The sequence below is a fragment of the Amblyomma americanum genome, chromosome 11 (assembly GCF_052857255.1).
Source record: "Amblyomma americanum isolate KBUSLIRL-KWMA chromosome 11, ASM5285725v1, whole genome shotgun sequence".
Taxonomy (NCBI): Eukaryota; Metazoa; Arthropoda; class Arachnida; order Ixodida; family Ixodidae; genus Amblyomma; species Amblyomma americanum.
Genome location: NC_135507.1, coordinates 109,762,697 through 109,785,043, shown reverse-complemented (window position 1 = coordinate 109,785,043; position 22,347 = coordinate 109,762,697). Strand labels below are relative to the sequence as shown.

Below are 22,347 nucleotides of genomic sequence, written 5' to 3'. Positions count from 1 at the left end.
CCACCTTTTTCAGGTTGTGGGATACCTTGTGCAGGTACGGGACCACTTCCGGCTTTTGCTGACCATCCATAGTCTTTGCTGCAGATGTGCGCTTACCAGGATTCATTTTCTTGAGGAGCGTTTCCGCGACTGCCATCACGACCGACCCAGGGAAGCCGGCTGAAAACAGCCTACCCAATTGTTGCTCAAAACTTGCCTGCATCTCATGGACACACGACTTCCTTAGCGCCAAATCCAAGCAGAGAGTTGCTATGCCTCTCTTTACTATTTTCGAATGAGAGGAGTCGTACGGCAAGAGCTCTTTTTGTGCTCGGGGAGAATACGCCCAGCAGACGTGCTTTTCCCTGAACATAAGCCTCAAGTCTAAAAACTGAAGAATCCCTTCGACTGGAAGTTCGTAGGTAAAACTGAGCCCTCTGCCATGTAGTTTAAAATCATCAAGAACACACTGTAGTGTTCGCTCATTAGAAATGGGGCAGAGGTTGTTTAAAACAATTAAAAAGTCGTCCATAAAACGAAAAACTTTAAGAACTTTGTCATTGTTAAAATGATTAATATGATCGTGTAAAGAGCGATCAAATAGGTAGATTTTTGGGTCTCTTCCAATCCTTGGGTTCTGCAGAAGCCGTTCAATCAGACGTTTCCTACAACCAACCTTGTGCATGTTTTTGCAGTGTGCAATGCTGCTGAAACTACCACTGCAGCGGTGGGCATAGCTGTTGTCTAGGATGAGGCCGACAAGATCATTGTTCCAAGATTTCAGCCACCTGGCAACAAGTTTGTAGGTCACCCACGCCCTTCGATTGGGCCTGCAGGTCACCAGAACTGAAAGCGTGTTCTGCAAGCATCACAGAGATTTGCTTTCATGCCGGGTCTCTTTTCCGCTTTAGTCCTAACGTCAGCCTTATTCTTCAAAATGGTGCTCAGCGTGCTTCTCAGAATCTTGTACGCTGCAGCGACTTAGGATTTCGTCCCACCTCATCTAACTTACTTGATAATTTCCAGTTTCGTGGAAAGGGGGACGTTCTGCCGTTTCGCAGCAGTTATTGTGTTCACACAGAGACAACGAAAACCATGTGAAATTGGCGATGGCAGCTGAATGCACTGTATGTGCGATCTGTGTGACAATGCAGGCACAACTGGCGAACGTGCTATAACATGTGCTCTGGTTGGCTGGGTGCCTACATCATGAAAACTCTGCCATCATTGGTCTGCGTGTGCTACGTAATGCCACAGCACTTAAAGGTACATGCGGGAAAGCTAACCTCCGGAGATGTGTTGAGGGAAAGCCAGCTTCTTGAGTTGCCCTTTGTATCCCAAAGTCCGATCCATCGGATGTGACATAGCTGTAGATTTTCCTACACACTCACAGTGTAGCCTCACAGTGCTCAGAGATTATTCAATACAAACACTAATTAAATCTAACCGAGTAATCGGGTTCAACTGTATTACTGACTTTTTTTGGCTGAGAATAATAGAGCCAAATAAACTGTGTTTCATTCTCATGTTCAATTAACAAAACACGTTGTGGGGCTAGTTGGTGAAGCATAGTTTCTCGAAGTTCTTTATAGCACTACAAAAAACAAGGACACAGGAAGAAGTACACAGGACAGGCGCTGACTCCAACTAAATTAAGTGACCAAAACTGTGAGCCACGACTTGAACGTATCAAAATTCTAAGCAGAAGTAAGGATAGATTAGCACGCGAATTGGCCGAAGCACTTTTTATCAAACAAAGGGGCGACACGTGCGTCAGCACCACATCAGTTTCCCTGCGAGACAGCGAATACAGATTATTAAATAGACGATAGCATGCAGTCTGCGCTCCCTAATCTACCAGAAATATTTCACCCGCATGCGCTCTGGTCCTTCGTTGTGTATAAATGCAGGTTGTGGAAGCTTCACTAAAGTTAGTTGGAGTCAGCGCCCTTCCTGTGTACTTCTTCCTGTGTCATTGTTTTCTGCAGCGCTATAAGGAACTTCGAGAAACTTGTCATGTTCAACTTGGCTTTTTTTAGGTTACATGAATTCGGAATGATACGAATGTTTTTCGGGGTCCCGCGGAATTCATATAGAGATGTACATGTACACTGTACTCTTCATGTACTTGTGACAAAAGCTGCTGTGCATATATTCAGTGTACACGCCCTGTCAAGCTGGCCTCTGGCAGCTTGTCTGCAGGCCTCCTGCATCATGTAAAATGATGTAAGTAAAGTGCCATTGTATTGTATTGAAACTGAATGCCAAGTGCCGACGACGAGAGGTTCAATGGTTCCCCTGCCCCGTCAGGATCAACCCAGCAGCCAGCTTGGACCAGTGGAGAATGTTTCTCTCACCAATGCACCTGCGAGCTAGGTGCGATGAATAAAAGCCAAGCTGTATGCTGCCGCCCCTTTTAAGGCAAGGCTCCCCTTGTGCAGAAAATCCCCGGAGAAGCAACCAGGTGGACCACCTGGCTCACGCGACCTTGTGGCAGTTAAATGAAAGATTGGTCACGCAGGAAGAGCAACCTGGTTGCACAAGACCCATCGGTGGCGCATCGCTTAACTGCTCCACTACTGGGCCAAGAGTGGTATGAGGACTCCCAGGGATCTATGTGTGAAGCCGAGAATAACCAATTCCGCATATACGGGCATTTTTTAACCCATTACGCTATCTCATCATACCCTTAAAGAGGAGCTAAGTGTCTCCTCCAATTTCTTTTTCCAAAACGCAACTTCATGTGCCTGGGCTTGAAAAGGCAGGCTGCTGGCACTGAGAAAATGGACCCTTTCCAGCTGGTCCTGTGCAGGGTGCCCACATATCTGCTTCACTATGGATGATGCTGTGAGTCAATTCGCACTGCAGTGCAACAAGTTTCTAATGGAAAATGTAACCTAGCAAAACATTTGTAGTCTTAATCGTGGATTAAGGGTTCAGAGCTGAAAATCAGTAAAAAAAATCGGATTTTTTATCTTTCCTTTTTCACGATCCTGAGGTCTTGCCGCAGCTATCCAAGAATTCCATTGAAAAACATAGCCTAATTCTTATGTTACGGCATTCCGAAGACGTGGATCCATGCGCATGATCCTTCAAACTGAGGTCAGATAGCATTGAACATTGATTGCCTGCATATCAAGAAATACGCGCTCTGCCGTCACCATTTCAGTTTTGTTTGCAAGGTCACAATTCATGCTATTGCCATATTTTGGTTGGCGACCATGAGTTAGCCGTGTAAGCGGTAAACAAAGGAACAAAACCGAGTGAAAAACACGCTGCTATTGCTTTCTACAATCACGTGACCAAAATGAAGACTTTTGGTTGGCCGGCAGCCTCGACCGCTTGCAGTCCGGTGCCATTCTGAGTTGGTCGTGCCATTCCACTGTCACGGCCAAGCGAGGGCCGTCAGGCGCAAAGTGCTCAATAGGGCACAATATTGCTCGTAGGCCTAAAAGGGAGCAAAAGGTATATATCTGATGCTCAGCGATGAGTATGCTGCATTGTCACATCCTGCTAACTAGAATCAGCACCGACGCTCAGCGATGGCCAGATAACAGCACAACCAGCAGTATTTGTTGCGACAGCGAGGAGTGAACGTGGATCTTCTCAGGGCGATTCCTATCATGTACAGGCAGCATAATCGTGACTGAAGTGATATCTAAGTAGCTTTTGTTAGTAGCAACTGCGTGATAGATCAAGCTTTCCATTTCTCAGCTGCCACAGTGGTCGCAAAACACCGTCCTGCAACGTGTGGAATCTCAAACCTTGACGAAATAAACTTGCTTCTCAATCTTTTGCGGTAATGATACAAGCAAAGAGCATCTACCAATACTTAGGGGCTGACTGCGATCAGAGCATCATTGTGAAATACACTAGCATGCTTCAATTTATCTGGCAACTTAGGGGAGGTCGTGCTGCAAAGGCACTTGTTTCTGCTACCAGCCTCCTGACCATGCCATTGGTTTTCCGCCAATTTCATTTCAAGCAAGATTTTGTTGACGAGAAATTTTGTGTCCACACCAGAAACCAGCCAGAAATCACTTCAGTGATTTCTGGTTAGCCTTGGTGCCACAAAGATGTGCCAAAAAGTTTTTCCCCCGATTTCTGAAAACTGCATTTTTGACAGATTCAGAATTTTCTAGGAGTGATATATCAGCTATTACTATAATTCTGCTTAGGCTAGAAAGATAAATACACAGGCTTTTTCTCTGTCAAGTTTGACCAGCCGTAACTTTCGTCCAAATTGCCCTAGAATGTTCACTTATGCTTTACTGCAATCCTTGGTGACTCTAGATCATTTGCAAATAGAAATCTTCTCCACAGGGTTCCATGTTTATTAACCAAGCTTCCTCCAAACAAAAGGCTTAATTTCTTTGATATAAAGCATATACCGCTTATAACGCATACTGCGGGAGTCGGGAAAATACGCATTATAGGCGGTACTGCACTGTAACCACAATATAGCTTTTCTATGCATTCAAATTTTCAGAATGCCCAGCCTACCTTTCAAAGCGCACCCGACAATGCATCAGACGCACAACACTGCAATAACAGGCAACAAAGAAGTTTATCTCACCTTTTTGTTTTTGTCGAAGCATCGTAGTGAGTCAAAGAACCAAGTTGTTTTAGCCTGGCGCTGCGACTGAACTGCGTTGCTAATGGCTTCATCTTCAAAAACAGTGAAGCACTTAGTGCTTGCTCGCTAAGGTTTCTCTGAGCACAGTAGAGGCGCGGTTTGTTGCAGCAGTCGAGAGCATCTTTGCATGAAACTTCTGCTGCACCTTCACTCACTTCATCGGGCTCATCTTCGTATACAGGCTCATCGCGCTGCGCACCGCTGCTATGATGTCTTCATCTGTGGTGGCTACTTCACACACAACGCCTTCGGGGAGGCGATGATGACGAGGAGCTTATCTCGTGCCAGTCCTTGAAACGCTGAATACAACCGTTCAATGGGTTCAAACCATCATGCCCCAAAATGCTTGCACGGCACCTGGCCTTGGCCTGCAATATCGAGCCACTAACAGGAATGCCCTAGGCCCGGACCTCGCGAAACCGTTCAAACAAAGGGGCGACATCTTCGTACTTTGACGCATGAATTGGCTTCCTTGCAAGCAAAGCGGAGTCTTCCTGCAGCTGTTGTTGCAACTTGTCGCTGTTCTTCCAAATGGCGGACACAGTAACATCGGCGACAGCATACTTCTTTGCTACCGTAGCCTTTTTCAAAGCGCTCTCGACGTTCCTCACAATGCTCTGCTTGGTTTCGAAAGCTTGCCGTTTCCTGGCTTTTGGAGGAGCAGACGCCATCGGAACTGAAAACAGCCGAGGCTGGTAAACTTGCTCAAGTTGTCAGCTGACTTGCCTACACGTGACGACACATATCTCGCTCAAGGGCTCAGGCGTGACAAGATGCTGCCGCACGCGCGCGTGGTACGAGCAGCGTCATGTTATGCGCTCGCCACGGCCGCAGCTCCAGTATGCTCCAGTCAGGCTGTGCCATCATGTGCTTTCAAGTTTTGTCTAATCAGTGTGCCCAACGGAGGTGCATCGGAGAGTGAGAGAAAAAAAACACCTGCTTTGCGAATTCTGTTTTTTTCTATCCTCTCCTGCCTTGAACCACGCTGACAATGATCCCCCGCCCTGCCTGTTGCCCCCTTCTTGCGCAATCTGGAAAGCACGTTCCTCGTGCCTGCCGGTACACACAGGCCTGCGTCAGTCCGCCTAACTATATACGGCCTTCGGTTACACGCTGCCACGTATTAAGCAGTACACCAATACACTGAACTCTATGGGAAGCGAAGTGGTTGTCACAAAAAGCTGCATATAATGCGGGACCACATTATAAGCGGTTACGTTATAAATGGTCTGAACAGTATCAAAAACTGCCTGCTGCAGAAGAAAAACATTTTGCAATTCTGGTATCAGCACATGATAATGCACAGTGAAAATGTGTAAATCGGTCCATGAATAAAAAAAAGTGCTAAGAGGGGTGTGTCTGCCCCACTAATTGCAGTGACTGACTTTAACAAGTCCTTTCTCCTGGAAAGGAACCATCTCTCGACAACTGAAACTCAAACGGGACTGACAATTTGTTCCACTTGAGGGCAATGGTTTCACACACTCGTTTGGATCAATGGGAAGTTGGGATTAACAGAGTCCCACCTCTTTGTTTCCCCGCTTCTTGGGCAGTTCCCCGACAGCCGTGAACCTGGTGGGGTGCTGTCCCACGCTTCCCAGGATGTCGCCAATGTCATCCAGGTTCAGGGACGGGGTCTCCGGCTGCAGCAAATGTCCACACAAGCTCATCACCTGGCAGGCACCCCCCTTTTAAGATTCCTCATCAGCAGGTGGTGGTATGACAACGAGAAGGGCTTCCTGCATGCAGCCTCAATTGTGGATTAAAGCTGTGCACAATTAATTGCAGTGGCTGACCTTAAATTTGACCACCAACGCCACCAATATCACCAATGATAAGTCACACTTGTCCGGCCCTACGCTTGCATTGCTTCCACCCCCAAAGACTATCAGCAATTGTGTTGTTTGCAATTTTCAACACTAGGGGGCGGTAGTTGTCCATTGGCTCGTGACGCCGTCGGAGGAGGACGCTTTTTTCGGAGCTCCAGCGACTTCGTCCGAAGCTAAGTGTTTTTTGGCATTTGCACTTGTACATGCTGTAGGGGCGGTAGTTTTAAACCGTGGGTTAAAATTAGAATTTTTGGTTGGAGATGTGCAGTATATTATAAACTGTGTTAGGGGTAAGAAGGCTAGCGGAGGTGTGTGCACCGTAGGTCTTTGTGTAGGAATTTTGGCGGGCTTTTACGTTATGCAGTGCTGAAGGTTTTTGGTGTAGGAATTTTGGCGGGCTTTTACGTTACGTAGTGCTGAAGGTTCTTGGTGTAGGAATTTTGGCGGGCTTTTACATTACGTAGTGCTGAAGGTTTTTGGTGTAGGAAATTTGGCGGGCTTTTACGTTACGTAGTGCTGAAGGTTTTTGGTGTAGGAAATTTGGCGGGCTTTTACGTTACGTAGTCGGCCGGGCGATGGGTCGGCAAGCTAGGAAAGTCAAGGTAGACGGGGAGTTAATGCAGTGCCAAGAGTGCGACCGTTGGTGCTATTTTGAGCGCTTTGAGGACGCCGTTCAGACGTTGAAAAGGGAATGGGCAGCTACGATTAAGGACCTCAAAGGGGACCTGAAGGTGGAACAAGGGAAACGGATTAACCTAGAAACTCAGGTCGCAGAGTCGCTTAAAGGGGCTCTGAAACACCTTCTGAGGGGAGCACATCAACTCGCTCAATCACTACACTGTGTTGTCATGAAAACCTGAGCCAAATAATACACTTCTACACACTGCAGAGGACCCACAATCAAGCGCGAAAGTTCGCGAGCCCTTCTTGGCGACAATTTCATGCTCGCACCCTCCTCCGTCGCTTGCATCTGCATATACAAGTTGAGAGGTGGCTATTGGTTAGATTCGTTCATACGTTGAACAGCTACCGTGGCCGCGGCCAATAATGCGCGTAGCTCCTGCAGGTGAGGAGGATCAGCTCCCTAAGGTGGGGCTGGTGGAGGACCGCCGACCTTCCAGCGTGCAAAGAGTGATGAGAGGAGAGGGAAAGCCGCGAAGACACTGAAATTGAAATTTTGACCAGCTTCTAAAAAGCGCATTAAAAGAATTCTTGCTGGACAATATTCGTGAAGCGGCGTGCTTTAACATTGTAAAAACAGCACACACAAGACAGGGACGACTTAAGGAAATGACAACATGAGCTCTGTGTTGTCGTTTCCTTACGTCGTCCATGTCTTGTGTGCGCTGCTTTTACAATGAGTACATAACAACACGCCCAGTCTTCTACTTTGCTTTAACATCCCTGGCATGCGACAACTTTATTAGTGTCCTTTTCAGAGTCCCTTTAAGAGGGAGGGGGCTAAGGCCGACAAGTTGGAACGAATTGTGGGGGAGCTGAAAGAAGAGCGGGAAAAGCGGGCCCAGCTAGAAGAGCAGGTGGAAGCGCTCAGGTCGCGGCCGGCAGGGCACCCCGGTTCGGAGCAATGTCAGGTGGTGGATGAGGTCAGCGGGGTAAACCTAAAGGAGGCTCGTCGATCCTACAGCGCAGTAGTGCAGCAGGCTATGAGTGGGGAAGACAGAAAGGTAAAAACGGGCACGGAGATTCGCGACAGTAGCGTACGGTGGCGGGAGAGACCGCTAGCACAATCTGGAGGGCAACAGTCGCAGTCAGGAAGCGAACGTTTAGAGCGCAGGAGGGTTCTGGTAGTCGGGGACTCGAACGTAACGTATGACGAGAGTGAAGGCGGACAGGCGGGTAAAGGTGGAGGCCCAGTCAGGGAAGTGCATGGTGGATGCAATGGTCAAATCCCAGGAGGTCGTAGGGGACCGCATGGATGGCGAGCACCTTGTCGTTATCCATGCTGATCTCAACGATGTGCTGAAGGGGAGGAGCCAGAATCTCGAGAAGCAGTTGCAAGTGGGGATGCGTAGGCTTAGAGAGGCCTCTGAGAGTGTGCATGTGACCATATGCACAATCCCAGAGGTCCAGAGGCAGGCTGGCGAAACGTAAAGGAGGGTCGTTGAGACTAACCGTGTAATTAGGTTAATGAGTGGACGACTAAGTTACGGGGTGATGGAAGTTAACAGGGAAGTGTACGAGGTGAGGCCACACCCTTTTGCACAGGATGGCATTCACTATGGTGGTGCCACTGGCAAGAGGGTGGGTATATAGGTCACCAGGCAACAGCCTTTTTGGGGGGACACTGAGCTCTGAGGGAACCAGTGTAGAGAAGGAAGAACAAAGATCAAAGGGACGATGGAACCATTGGAGAAGAAATAGACGCAAGCTCCAGGGCCAAGTTAATTCAAATATATGTTTCATTAACATGCAAGGTGGCAGGAAGAGACACACAGGAACCGGTTACAAATATTCCTTTAGCGCCCAGCTTAAATTTTCCTCAAATGGCGCCAATTGATATCTCTGTTGATGGAATAAGTAAATTAATAGATAACTTAAAGGTATCAAGTGCCCCTGGGCCCGACAACATATCTGCCAAAATTCTTAAAGGTACCAAACTAATATCCAGCCGTATCCTACAAATAATTTTCACACAGTCTATTTCCAGTGGCCAAATCCCGTCCGAGTGGAAGTTAAGCAGAGTTGTACCCACCTTTAAGGCAGGAAACCACTCCGATCCGTCCAATTATCGGCCTATCTCGCTAACGTGCATTGCATGCAAGCTCATCGAACATATAATTTACTCTCACATTGCAACGCACCTAGATAATCATTCCTTTTTATTCTCTAAACAACACGGATTTCGTTCTGGTTATTCATGTGAAACTCAGCTTTTCGAATTCACGACTGACCTCCACTCAAACCTAGACTCATCCTTTCAAACAGACATAATTTACCTCGATTTTTCTAAGGCTTTTGACCGCGTTCCCCACCAGCGCCTCATGACTAAACTTTCCTGCCTGTCTCTGGACCCACTATTATTATCATGGATTCACTGCTTTTTAACTAATCGTTCGCAATACACCGTCATTGATAGTCATCCTTCCGCCGCTACAAATGTTACCTCTGGAGTCCCTCAGGGCTCAGTTCTTGGCCCGCTTCTGTTTTTAATCTTTATTAATGACCTTCCCGCTGGAATTTCGTCATCCATTCGTCTGTTCACAGATGATTGTGTTCTCTACCATCGTATTTGTTCTAAGAGTGATCAGTCTCTGCTGCAGGATGACTTAAACTTAATCCAAAACTGGTGCTCTACCTGGCTCATGAAGTGGAATGTGGCTAAATGTAAGTTTATGCACGTGTCCCGGAAACAATCTAACTTGCTCTACGCATATTCGCTAAACTCGACCGTGCTATCGCAAGTTGAATCTTACAGGTATCTTGGCATCGAAATAACAAGTAATCTGAACTGGTCAAAGCACATCGAGTCCCTTGCTGCACGCGTTTCCAAATCACTAGGCTTCATTAGACGATCTCTCACATTTTTTCCGCCCACGGTTAGACTAATCGCATATGAAACATTTATCCGTACCAAACTTGAATATGCATCGACTATTTGGAACCCCCATCAAGAATACCTAATCCAGGCGTTAGAAGCAGTCCAAAACCGAGCTGCTCGTTTCATAACATCCAAATATGATTCTCGGCTGAGCGTTACTAATATCAAATCTTCCATTGGTCTAACCCCCCCTGTCATCACGGCGTAAGATAGCAAGATTTTGCCTATTTCACAAACTTTATTATAATTTCCCGCAATTATGTGAGAGCCTTATTCTGCCCCCCTTGAGATCCTCCTGACGTCTGTTTAATTGCAACAGTGTTCAGCGTATTCATGGTAGCACTAAAGCTTTCAATAATTCATTTTTGCCAACTGTTATATCCGAGTGGAATGTACTCCCTGACGATATAGTCAATGAAACCAACTCAGTAAAATTTAAACACTTATTGACTGCTTATTTCTCTCCTCAATTCCTGCAGAATGCCTTTTATTTACCTATTTACTCTCTTGGTAATTTCAATGCGTTTACTGTGCTTATTTGTGCTTGCCATTTATATTGGTGTTCTATCTTTGTGACCCGTTATTACCATTTCTCCCCCCCCCCCTTATGTAATGCCCCATTGAGGCCTTTAAGGGAAAATAAATGATGATGATGATGATGAGTTAAGTCAGCAGGAATTAATGGTATATGGTTTAGTGGAAACGCATCTCAGAGACATGGAGCAACCACCCTGTAACCCAGACTACGCATGGGAATATTGCAATAGAACAGTGGGCAGCAGAAAGGCAGGTGGAATTGGGGCATTCATTCATAAAAGTATGAATTGTCAAAGTGTTAAACTGGGATGCAAGGAACATTTATGGCTAAAAGCAAAAGTGGCAGGGGAGTAAACACTCCTTGGCTTTGTATACCTGTGGACAGGAGCTAATGCCAAAGAGGAAAACAGGAAAATATTAGAATGTATTGCAAGCGACATTGACGAGCTAGGACAGGGCGAGATAATTATATTAGGCGACATGAACGCACATATAGACGATCTGGATGGGTACACAGATTCGACAGGAAGCATGCTGTTGGATATGTGTGACAGGCATGATTTAGTTGTATGCAACAGTACAAAGAAGTGTGAAGTGCTCATAACATGGGAGGCAGGGAGTCTGCACTCGACGATAGATTATGCACTAATGTCACAGAGGATGTATAGTATATTTGGGGTAATGAGCATAGATGAACATGGTTCCAGAAGTCTAGGTAGTGACCACAAGTGTATCAAGTTAAGCTTCAGAAGAGAAACCAATGTAGGACTGAAGCCAGATGAACAATCAGGGGGGAATTTTTACTCAGGAAAGCAATTGGAAGCAGCAGCCAAACAAATTGAGAAAGTAGTTTTTGAGGATAGTGAAACAGAATGGACTTATACCAAATTAACTCGATTACTGGAGCTAGAGCTAGCTAAGGTGACAGTAAAGCTAAAAGAGAAAAGACGCAAACCCAAGAGTTGGTGGGATGAGGAGGTCAAGAGGGCGATAGAGAAACGTCAGGAAGTGTCCAGGGAACACAGATATTCCAAGAAGAGGGTTTGGTTTGGTTTGGTTTATAGGGGTTTAACGTCCCAAAGCGACTCAGGCTATGAGGGACGCCGTAGTGAAGGGCTCCGGAAATTTCGACCACCTGGGGTTCTTTAACGTGCACTGACATCGCACAGTACAGGGGCCTCTAGAATTTCGCCTCCATCGAAATTCGACCATGGAGGCGAAATTCGACCGCCGCGGCCGGGATCGAACCCGCGTCTTTCGGGCCAGCCGCCGAGCGCCGTAACCACTTAGCCACCGCAGCGGCTCCAAGAAGAGGGTGGAACCAGAAGTTGAATTAGACAGAAAATAGGATACCTTCATAAAATGTAGAAGGGAAGCATCCTATTTGATTAACGCGAAAATTAGAAGGGCGCCCAATGGATGTCAAAAGTAAATAAAAAGGATAGAAAAGCAGCTCAAATTCTGGAAACATCTAAATGCAATGAGTAATAAGACTAGGCTAGAGCAAAGGTTTATTGTTACAGATCAGGGTATTCGACTAGAAGGGGATGAAGCGATACAACACATAGGAATGCCAGAAAATTGAAAGAAAGAAATGTTGCACATAATTTATCGGAGGATAGACCGGTTACTGCAATAGCTTCACTTGACCAAAGAGTGGGAAAGGGTAGAGAAGAAGGTTCCTAGTGGCACGTCGACAGGACCAGATGGTATTCCAATTATGTTGATAAAGAATCTAGGACCAAAATCTAAGCAAACATTAATACAGGTAGTGAATAAAATGATAGTGGATAGTAAAGCCCCCGATGAATGGCGATTAATTAGAATGAACATGATATATAAGGAAAAGGGGGACAAAGCTGACGTAAGTAACTACCGTCCCATAACAGTGACATCTGTGGTTTACAGGGTGGTGATGCAGATTATAAAGGATAGATTGCAGGCTTGGGTGGAGAACGAGGGGGTGTTAGGGGAACTACAGAATGGGTTCCTGAAACAAAGGAAGTTGGAGGACAATGTGTTTTCATTGACGGAGTGTAATGAGATTGCTGAAAAGGAACACAGGCCCCTAAGGCTAGCATTTCTGGATATTAGGGGAGCCTACGACAACGTTATTCAAGAGTATTTGTGGGACATACTGGGCACATTGGATGTGGAAGATGGAGTAATTAATCTTTTAGGAGCGGACTAGCCTTCAACCTTTCTTTTTTCAAGCAAGGGGAATGGAGTAAACAGCCATTACAGGGACTAATATACACGGATGATATAGTGCTAATGGCTGACAACAAGGAAGATTAGCAGAAGTTGATAGACATTTGTGGTACAGAGGGACATAGATTAGTTTTCAAGTTCAGTAAGGAAAAATCTGTAGTGATGATATTTAATGATGAGGGCAGCGAGCATAGAATACAGGAGTACACGCTAGAAGTATTGAATGAGTACAAGTATCTTGGGGTGTGGATAAATAACGGTGCTGAGTACCTGACGCAGCACGAAAAATATGTAATGAATAAAGCTAGTAGGCAGGCAGCTGTCATGAAAAATAGGGCACTGTGGAATTACAATACGTATGAAGTGGTAAGAGGGATCTGGAAAGAGGTGATGGTTCCTGGCCTGACTTTCGGTAATGCGGTCCTGTGCATGAGACCAGATGTTCAAGCAAGGTTCTCTATTAAACAGCACGGCGTAGGGAGGCTAGCTTTGGAAGCACATTGCAATACACCAAATCAGGGGGTACAGGGTGATATGGGATGGGCGTCTTTCGAGAGCAGAGAGGCTAGCAGTAAGATAGCATTTGAGGAACGATTGAGAAAGATGGGGGAAAAGCAGTGGGCTAGGAAAGTTTTCAGATACCTGTACATAACGAATGTGGACACGAAATGGAGAAAGCAAACTAGAAAATTGACAAGCAAATATCTGGACAGCAGTAGGGGGGAAAATCAGCAATTATCGGTTAAGAAAAAGGTTAAAGAAACAGAGAGAGCTATGTGGAAAACAGGGATGTTGATGAAATCGGCACTGGGAACATACAGGATCTTTAAACAGGAAATTGCCAAAGAAATTATCTATGAGAACTGCGGGGGAAGCCCTTTGCTGTTTGAGGCAAGGACAGGAGTTTTGTGGAATAAGACATATAGAGTCACATGCCACGAGATAGACACGCTGTGCGTTGCGTGCGGAGAGGAGCAGGAAACGGCTGAACACTTGATACTTTTCTGTAAAGGGCTTCACCCTACAGTGGAAAGCAGCGGGGATGATTTATCCAAGGCATTGGGGTTTAAGGACAGTGAATAGAAAGTAGATTTTAAGCGGGCAGAAGTAACCAAGCAAAGGTTATCTGAATGGGTGGCTAAAATCAAGACGAGTAAAATTTCACAAGTCATGGCTGGGTGGCTTGAATGAAGGGTTCAGAGTCAGTCTGTCGGTCGCCCCAACCCGCCCGTCCGTCTGTCTGTACGTGTTTTGCACCTTTAGCATGTGTTTTAAGCCTGACAACAATCATTTTGGGCAAAAATCACAAAAATTATTTTGGGGGTTAAAAGGTTAATAATTTTCTCCTGGAAAGGAAGCCACTATCACTTAAATTGGCGATATTATACGCTGTGCTATATTGCCAAGACATATCAAAGCTCCATTTCCGCACCTGAACAGTCAAGTCTTGAACATGAGCACTGTGCTCTAACACAACTCAAAAGTGAAAATCGACAATGTGATACCCTGTGCTACAGTACTGCCAAGACATATTGAAGCTCCGTTTCCGCAGCTGGCGTAGAGTAGAGCGTCCGCCTCGCATGCAAGAGGACCGGGGTTTGAATCCCGGTGCCGCGCAATTCTCCACCAGGTTTGAAAAAAATAAAAAAAACTCCGCGTGTCGATGGAATTGCATAACCAGGCCTGGGGTGCGGCGTGATCTCGGTGACCAGAACCGACAACGCACTCCATCACCAGAACAGGATTTGACCACCCTGGTGAAGTACTCGGTCACAACATTGTATGAACAAACTGAAAGGGGGTTTGTGCACAAATAGATCAGGAGAAAGAGTTCACGATGGGCGACACAAAACGGCGAGCAGAATGGCGAGTAGCGCCGACGGCCAGTCCAAAACCAAGCGATCTCGTGCAGCGCGGCGACGCTTCGTCTTTCATCAGCGCTTCATCAGTGATCTGGATATGCGGCATCAGGCGCGGCCGTCACGGTTCGCTACAATTGCCCCAGGAACGAAGAGAAGCCACCCTGGTGACCTATGGTGAGGACAAGAGGAGCGGGTCATAGTAGGTCTTCAGGCGGCTGACGTGGACGGTTTCTCGGCCGCGATGGCGCAAGTCCGAAGAGGGGTTGAGCGGCTCCACGATGTAATTCACAGGCGACAATTGCTGGACGATGCGATAAGGGCCATGGCATTCGGTACGGAATTTTGACGACAATCCTGGTGGTGTGCCTGGAACTCAGAGCCAAACTAGGGATCTTATCGGAAAAATGTGTTGCCTGTTATCGTTATCGTGACGATGCTTCTGGTGGCCTTGGAATTCCGAGGTAAAAGAGCGCGCCAACTGGCGGCATTCCTCCACATGCTTTGCGAATTCAGAGAGGGGCGTCCACTCGGAGGCATCAGGAGTATATGGTAAGATGGTACCCATCGTGAACGACGGCTCACGCTCATACAGCAGGAAGAAAAGGGTAAAACCGGTGGTTGACTGCGTGGCGCTGCTGTATGCGTGTATGTCACGAAAGGAAGGACAGCATCCCAGTTGGTCTGATCCGCTGCGACGTACATCGTGAGCATGTCTCCGTGAGTACGATTAAAGCGCTCGGTCAGCCTTTAGTTTGGGGATGGTAGGCAGTGGTGGTCCGATGTACGATGCGACATTCGGTAAGCAGGGCTTCAATGACGTGGGAAAGGAAGACGCGGCCTCTGTCACTTAGGAGCTTGCGCGGCATGCCGTGGCGAAGAACAAAATGATGCAGCAGGAACATCGCAACTTTGCGGGCAGTAGCAGCAGGAAGGGCGGCCGTCTCGGCATACCGGGACAGGTGGTCGACGCCGACGACAATACAACGGTTCCCAGAGACCGTAATGGGAAGCGGGCCGTAAAGGCCAACGCCAATGCGATCGAAAGGACGTGCTGGGCAAGGGAGTGGTTGCAATGGGCCGGTAAAACGAGGAGCGGATGTCTTCCGCTGCTGACAGGCGATGCAAGATCAGACGAATTTCTGAACATAGGCGTACATGCCGCACCAATAGTAACGCTGAGAAAATCTTTTGAATGTTTTCAGCACACCAGTATGCGCACACTGAGGGTCGGTGTGGTAAGAGGCGCAAATTTAAGATCGTAAATGGCGGGGAATCGCGAGAAGCCACCGCCGACCATCAGGCATGTAGTTGCGGCGGTATAGAAGGCCGTCCCAGAGGGAGCTTGACGCCATAATGTTCTTGAAGGCGCAACATTTTGTGACGAAGACACGGAGTCTATTAGGGAAGCAAGCCACGGGTCTTTCCGCTGCTCCGCAGGCATATCAGCGATGGTAAGAGGCGAAAGCACGGGATCTGTCGCCGAGGAGCAGGCAGCTTCGCTGGGAATGGGAGACCGAGACAAAGCATCGGTGTCCATGTGCTTCCGGCCGGAACGGTAGATGACGCAGATGTCAAACTCTTGAAGGCGAAGAGCCAATTGAGCGAGACGACCGGATGGATCTTTAATAGACGATAACCAGCAGAGCGCATGGTGGTCCGTGACGACGTCAAACCGGCGACTGTACAGATAGGGCCGGAATTTCGTTAGTGCCCATACAAAAGCTAAACATTCCTTCTCCGTGACGGAATAGTTGGAATCAGCTTTGTTGAGCACGCGACTCGCATACGCAACTACATATTCTTCAAACCCATCTTTTCGCTGAGCCAAGACAGCTCCGAGGCCAACGCCACTCGCATCCGTATGGACCTCGGTAGGTGCTGTTGGGTCATAGTGTCTGAGTATTGGCGGGGAAGTCAAAAGATGGCGCAAGGTAGTGAACGCTTCGTCGCACTCAGCCGACCAGCCAGACATGTCAGTTTCAACAGGGCAGAAAACTGAGCACGTTCATGATGATAAATCCAGGCGCTCACAAACAACGACACAGAGAGGACACAGCGCTTATTCCTGTGTCCCCTTGCTGTGTTGTTGTGTCCCCTCTGTGTCGTTGTTTGTGAGCGCCTGGATTTATCATCATGAATGTCATAGTTTCCGCCAAGTAGCTTCGTCAGTGGTGCAATGATCGACGCGAAATTGCGTACGAAGCGCTGGAAATAGGAACACAAACCTATGAAGCTTCGAAGTTGCTTGAGCGACATAGGTTTAAGAAATTGCGCCACAGCACGGAGCTTGGCCGGGTCAGGGAGAACGCCTTCCTTGGAGACGATGTGCCCCAATATGGTCAACTTCCGAGCTGTGAAGTGGCAGTTCTTGAGATTCGGCTGCACGCCGGCGTCAGTCAGGCAAGTCAAAATCTGTCGTAAGCGTGCGAGGTGCATGGTGAAATCAGCGGAAAAGACAACAATGTCGTCCAAGTAGCAGAGGCATGTCTGCAACTTGAACTTCCACAAGATGTTATCCATCATCCTTTCGAATGTGGCGGGCACGTTGCACAGACCGAACGGCAGCACATTGAACTCATAGAGGCCGTCGGATGTAACAAATGCTTTTTCCTGTCAGGTGCAGCCATCGGTAGTTGCCAGTAGCCGGAACGTAGGTCAAGGGAAGAAAAGTACTCAGCGCCTTGGAGGCAATCAAGAGCATCGTCGATGCAGGGAAGAGGGTAATTGTCCTTGCGGGTAATTTTGCTGAGGTGGCGGTAGTCGACACAAAATCGGATTCAACCATCTTTCTTCTTTACAAGTACCACCAGCAAAGACCAAGGGCTGTGAGACGGACGGACGACACCACAGTGTAGCATGTCCTCAACTTGCTCACTAATCACGCGGCGCTCTGCTGCCGACACACGATATGGCCGCTGTCAAAAAGGCGGGTGAGAACTGGCCTCTATGCGATGAGCAACGGTGGAAGTCCGGCCTAGAGGAGTGTGGCCGATGTTGAAAGCGAAGCAAAACGTGTGCAGAAGGGCTGAGAGCTGCGTCCGGTGGGCGGAAGGAAGAACGTCGTCGATGGCGGCTTGGAAAGCGGCGTCGGGCAATGGATCAGGTGCCGAATTGGAATGAAGAGCATTGATGGAGGAACGGCGGGAGGTCATCCAGGTCAGAGAGAAGGCGGGAAGGTTGAATTGAACCAGGAGATTCGCCACGTAGCAGGGTAACAATCCAGGAGATGGATTGTTGATAAGCATCTTCGTGAGATCTCCGTGAACATCGAGAACAGCAGCGGCAGGTTTTTGCGGTGGACAAAGGAAGAAGACGGCGTAAATAAAACGGTGACGGCCGGCGTGGCAGGACACGAGAGGGATACAAGTGCTGAAGCCTCCAGAGCGACATGGCCGTCTTCAGTGACGGTGAGCTTCTGCGGACACACGAAATGGAGGTCGTCGACCAGTTCATCACACAATGCAGAAAATTCTACCTCAGCGCGGCCGCAATCAATTACGGCGTTCTTTTTTTGACAGGAAGTCCCACCCGAGAATCACGTCGTGGGAACAAGACGGCAAGACCAAGAATTCGACACTGTATAAAATGTCAGCAATGACAACCCGCGCTGCGCATGTGGCCAAAGGTGCGATCCTTTCTTCGGTTGCAGTGCGAAGCGACAAACCAGAAAATGACGTCGTCACTTTCCGTAAGCGACGGCAAAGTCTCTCATCAATCACTGACACAGCAGCACCCGTGTTGACAAGCGCGGACACAGACAGACCGTCGACAGAAACCACTAGTATATTCGTGGGAGAACGATGAGGCCTTGAACTGTTCGAAGAGCACGCAGTTCTTGCCTCTGGAAACTGCAGAACTTAGTTTCCCTCGTCAGCGGATGTAGGGCGACGGCGCATAGGTGACAGTGAACAGCGACGTTGGGACAGGGATCAACGGGTCGTACATGGACGCTGGTCGGTGGCGCACGCTTCCGGAGGTGGAGCAGCCCGAAGCAGCTGAGGTGAGACGGCAGAAGATGCAAACGCTGGAGGGGCGACCATGCGGCGACAACAGAGGCGGACCACGTGGCCGGGGAAACCGCACAAAAAACATATAGGACAACTGTCCGGTGTGCGCCAAGGGTTGTAATGTGGCGAAGAGGGAGGATGAAGCGGGGCCGCTGGTGGGACCGGTGCCGGACGCAGGACAGGCTGACTGGGTGGAAATGCCATTGGGCTAGGCTGCGCAGCCACGGCGGCGTAAGTCACAGACGCCGCCACAGGAGTGGAGGAACTACAACGTGCCGCGGCTTCGGCTACGACAAAGGATGGACGGAAGGAAATTCAGGCAGAGTAGGAAGAGTCTCGGCGACTTGTTCTCGGATGACGCGCTGAAGCGAAGGCACAAGAGAAGAAGCAGCGTCAGGACTCTGGTGAACGAGAGAGAGCTGACGAGCAACTTTGCGAACAAACTGCTTTATCTGGGGTAACAGTAGCGACTCATCGCTGATGACTGTGTAGTGTACAGAGAAGTGAAAAGTGCCCATGACTCACTTGCTTTGCAGGAAGACCTAAATACAGTAAATCGGGGTGGTGGGAACAGTGGAGCATAAAATTAAATTTGCAAGAAAACAGTACACGTGTTCCACAAGAAAAAAAGAATGTACCTAATTATGTCTATAACATAAATGGCCACTTATTGGAAACTTTCCGAATACAGTCAATCCCGGATATATCGAATTATTGCCTATGTTTAACAACACCTGCTGACGGGCTAGATCGTGCATTGCACGGACTAGCACTGGCGCCAGTCCGTGTCTTCCCCTGCTCTTGTGTGTGTTGACCTGTGCGCTTACTATTCCGTCAATCTGCCTATGTTGAACAGTTGTAAAATCCCCTTGGGAATCCCATGCAAAAGTATAGCAAACTTGTTTGCATTTATCGAAATTCCGTGCAACCCATATTTGGTATAGCGAACTCCGTGCCACGCCGCGCACCCGCAAGTGCGCTTCTCCCAATACGCCCGGCCCTGGAAGTGGGCTTCTCCCAACCTACGCACCCCTGCACATGGGCTTCCCCCTGGAGTCACGACCTTCCCGAAATGGCATCTCGAGCCCGGCGCTGGCCGTGGTCACCTTCGTGCGGAGCTGCACAAGTAAGAGTCACGTGATGAGAACGTTGTGGGGTGTGGGAATGGCCACGGGGGCATGCAAGGGGCTGGGAGAAAGAGGGAAACCGTGCTGGCTGCAGGCACCCCATTTCTGCATGCTGGTTGGCTGACTCCGCTGGCGCAGCCAAAACAAGCGACCTCAGCTAGCTGTCACCAATGTCTTGGTTATTTTGGCTGTCACTGCTGTCAGAGCTGCTTGGGCATGTGACTGGTGTGGTACGCTGCGGTGGTCGTTCTTTACGCTTTGTTCGCGAAGCCAATGTGAGTTCACTTGTCACTTATGCGGTGCCGTGCGTTTTCTTTTCACTTTATTCACGTGTTCGGGAGCCATGAACGCGAAAAAACGCATAAATTTGGACTTGGCAATAAAGGCGAACATCATTCGACGGGTGGAGACCGGCGAGAAAAAGTTGTTGGACGCTGATGCGTTCGGCATTCCTCTCAACACGCTGAGTACAATCCTGAAGAACTAAGCCTGTGTGAAACTGAAGGCAGTGCAATCCAGTCGCCCTGGAGCGTGTCATACTATACGTGCTCCGACCTACGACAAAGTCAAGAAAGCTTTGTACTCCTGGTTTTTAGAGACACGTGCCAAGAACATACCTGTTGACAGCCCAATGCTCATGGAGAGAGAGAAATGGTTTCCTGTAACCTTCAGAGGAGAGAGTTTCACTCGTGGCACTGGTTGGCAGCAGCTTTTTAAGAGTCACTCCAGCATCATCGGAAAAACCCTCTCGGGTGAAAGTGAGACGACCAGCAGCACTGACACGAAGAAGCGGCTGTCCGAAGAGTGGCCAGAGATTTGCGATAGCTTTTTGCCGTCGCAAATATTCAACGCAGCAGATAGCACTGTTTTGGCAAATGCTGCCAAATAAGACTCTGCACCTGAAGTGCATGCAATGGTGGAAAGAACAGCAAAGTGCGCGTATCGATTTTGCTCGCTGAAAATATGGATGGGTCATGCAAACTGCAGCCACTGGTTATCGGCAAAAGTAGGTAACCAAGCCGTTTCAAAAACACAAAAGCCCTCCCGGATCGATACACATTTAATAAGAAGGCTTGGAAGACACACGATCTTTTCACCAAGTGACTCCAAACTTGGGATGCCGAACTGGAGAAGTCATGTTGCAAGCTTTGTTTTCTTCTCGACCTCTGTTCTTGCCATCATGTCGTCTGCCAGTTGAAGCAGATCACCATCAAATTTCTATGCCAAATGCAACGGCAATGTTTCAACCTCTCGATCAGGGCATAGTGAAAGCGTTGGTTACAGACGGCGACTGGTGCAAAGGCTCCTAATCAACCTTCGACTGAGAATCAAACTCAAGGTGGAGCTCCTCAGAGCTATACAGATGCTGGCTGGTGCCTGGAATGACGTGAAGCAGCCCAATCGTGAACTGCTTCCGCAAAGCAGGGTTTGTGGCGGCTTCAGACGACGGATGTCTAGACACAGAAGACGACGGCGCTTGGTGCCTAGACAGTGAGTTTCGTGAGCTCTCAGCATTCGCAAGTGCCGTTCCAGACTGCGCAACAGCACAAGATTTTGTCAGTGCTGATAACGACGTGCAACGTCGTTGCGGATCATGCTGATGCTGAAATTGTAGCTGACATCACATATACTGAGGAAGCGACCCGAGCAGTGGCGAAGATACCCAGCCGCCATGTACTGCGGCTGAACTTGTATCCGCATTCAGCGTCATTCGTTGCTCTTGTGGTGCAATGGAAGGCACTGGACTTTCTCATTTGGATACCATCAACAAGCTTGAGGACAGCTTAATGAACTTCATGGTGCAGCAGTAGAGGAAAGCTAAGCCCCCGTCTTGCAAAATAAAGTGTGGTGGTCGTGGAGCTGGGCTGTCATTTTTTGTGGACTTTGGAGGAGCAAATCGGTAAGCTCCCACTTGTTACGATCCCGGGAAAATTGTCCGAGATGTGTGCAATTTTGAAAAAGCATTTAATAGGCGTATTTTATACTTTGAATTATCGATATATCGAACCTTTTCGCAATTCGTTTAAGAGTTCAGTATATCCGGGATCAACTGCATAAGTATTTAGACGTGTACTGTCAGCAGCAAAAGTTTGCGGGATCTCCAGCACATGGCGGAGCGACGCAAAACTGCAGAGCTGCGCCATCTGCCGCAGATGCACCTGATGTCGAGGCTCACGGCACTTCCGCACTAACCGCTCTTTGTGCATGCCTGTCCTTTCTTTGTTATTAGGCATACCTCATTGCTTTCTTCCTCAGGATCCGCTTTTGACACTTGTTGCTGCGGAATCGCTGTGTCACCACCGTTGCGCGACTGCTTGGGCTGCTGCGATGGTGAAGCTGCTCCGGAGCATACTTTGTGCGGCGCAGTATGCTCTCTCAATAAATGTTAGCTTCTAAGATGCATTGCCGGACTAGCAAGCATTATTTTTCAACTGATAACACGAGCGTAGAAAAACTCTCACTGAGACCCACAATTCGTATTTGCCGTGCATTGCTTCTGAAACCATATTTGAAGGTGGTGCTTGTACTGCGACGATGCCGCCTCGCGTTCCGGGGTATGAAAGACGGCACATTGCACACCTCCCGCTGGAAGGGATGCC

General features: G+C 48.3%; 2 protein-coding genes across 11 annotated transcripts in view; one reads left to right on the top strand and one right to left on the bottom strand.

The window, feature by feature from the left end:
* LOC144110486 (transcriptional activator Myb-like) overlaps positions 1-22,347 on the bottom strand; it is a 195,247-nt gene that overhangs the window by 41,813 nt on the left and 131,087 nt on the right. For all 10 annotated transcript variants that reach the window (XM_077643419.1, XM_077643420.1, XM_077643422.1 and 7 more), the window contains one exon: positions 6,142-6,258. In XM_077643419.1, coding sequence (XP_077499545.1) covers positions 6,142-6,258 — 117 coding nt within the window. The remainder of the gene's footprint in view (positions 1-6,141; positions 6,259-22,347) is intronic.
* LOC144110488 (uncharacterized) lies at positions 12,914-13,834 on the top strand. Its single transcript, XM_077643424.1, has one exon. It carries the CDS (start codon positions 12,914-12,916, stop codon positions 13,832-13,834), a length of 921 nt encoding a protein of 306 aa, XP_077499550.1.

Bases quoted from the DNA above. Each gene is read 5' to 3' on its own strand.
- LOC144110488 (XM_077643424.1), top strand. From the start codon at position 12,914: ATGATATTTAATGATGAGGGCAGCGAGCATAGAATACAGGAGTACACG.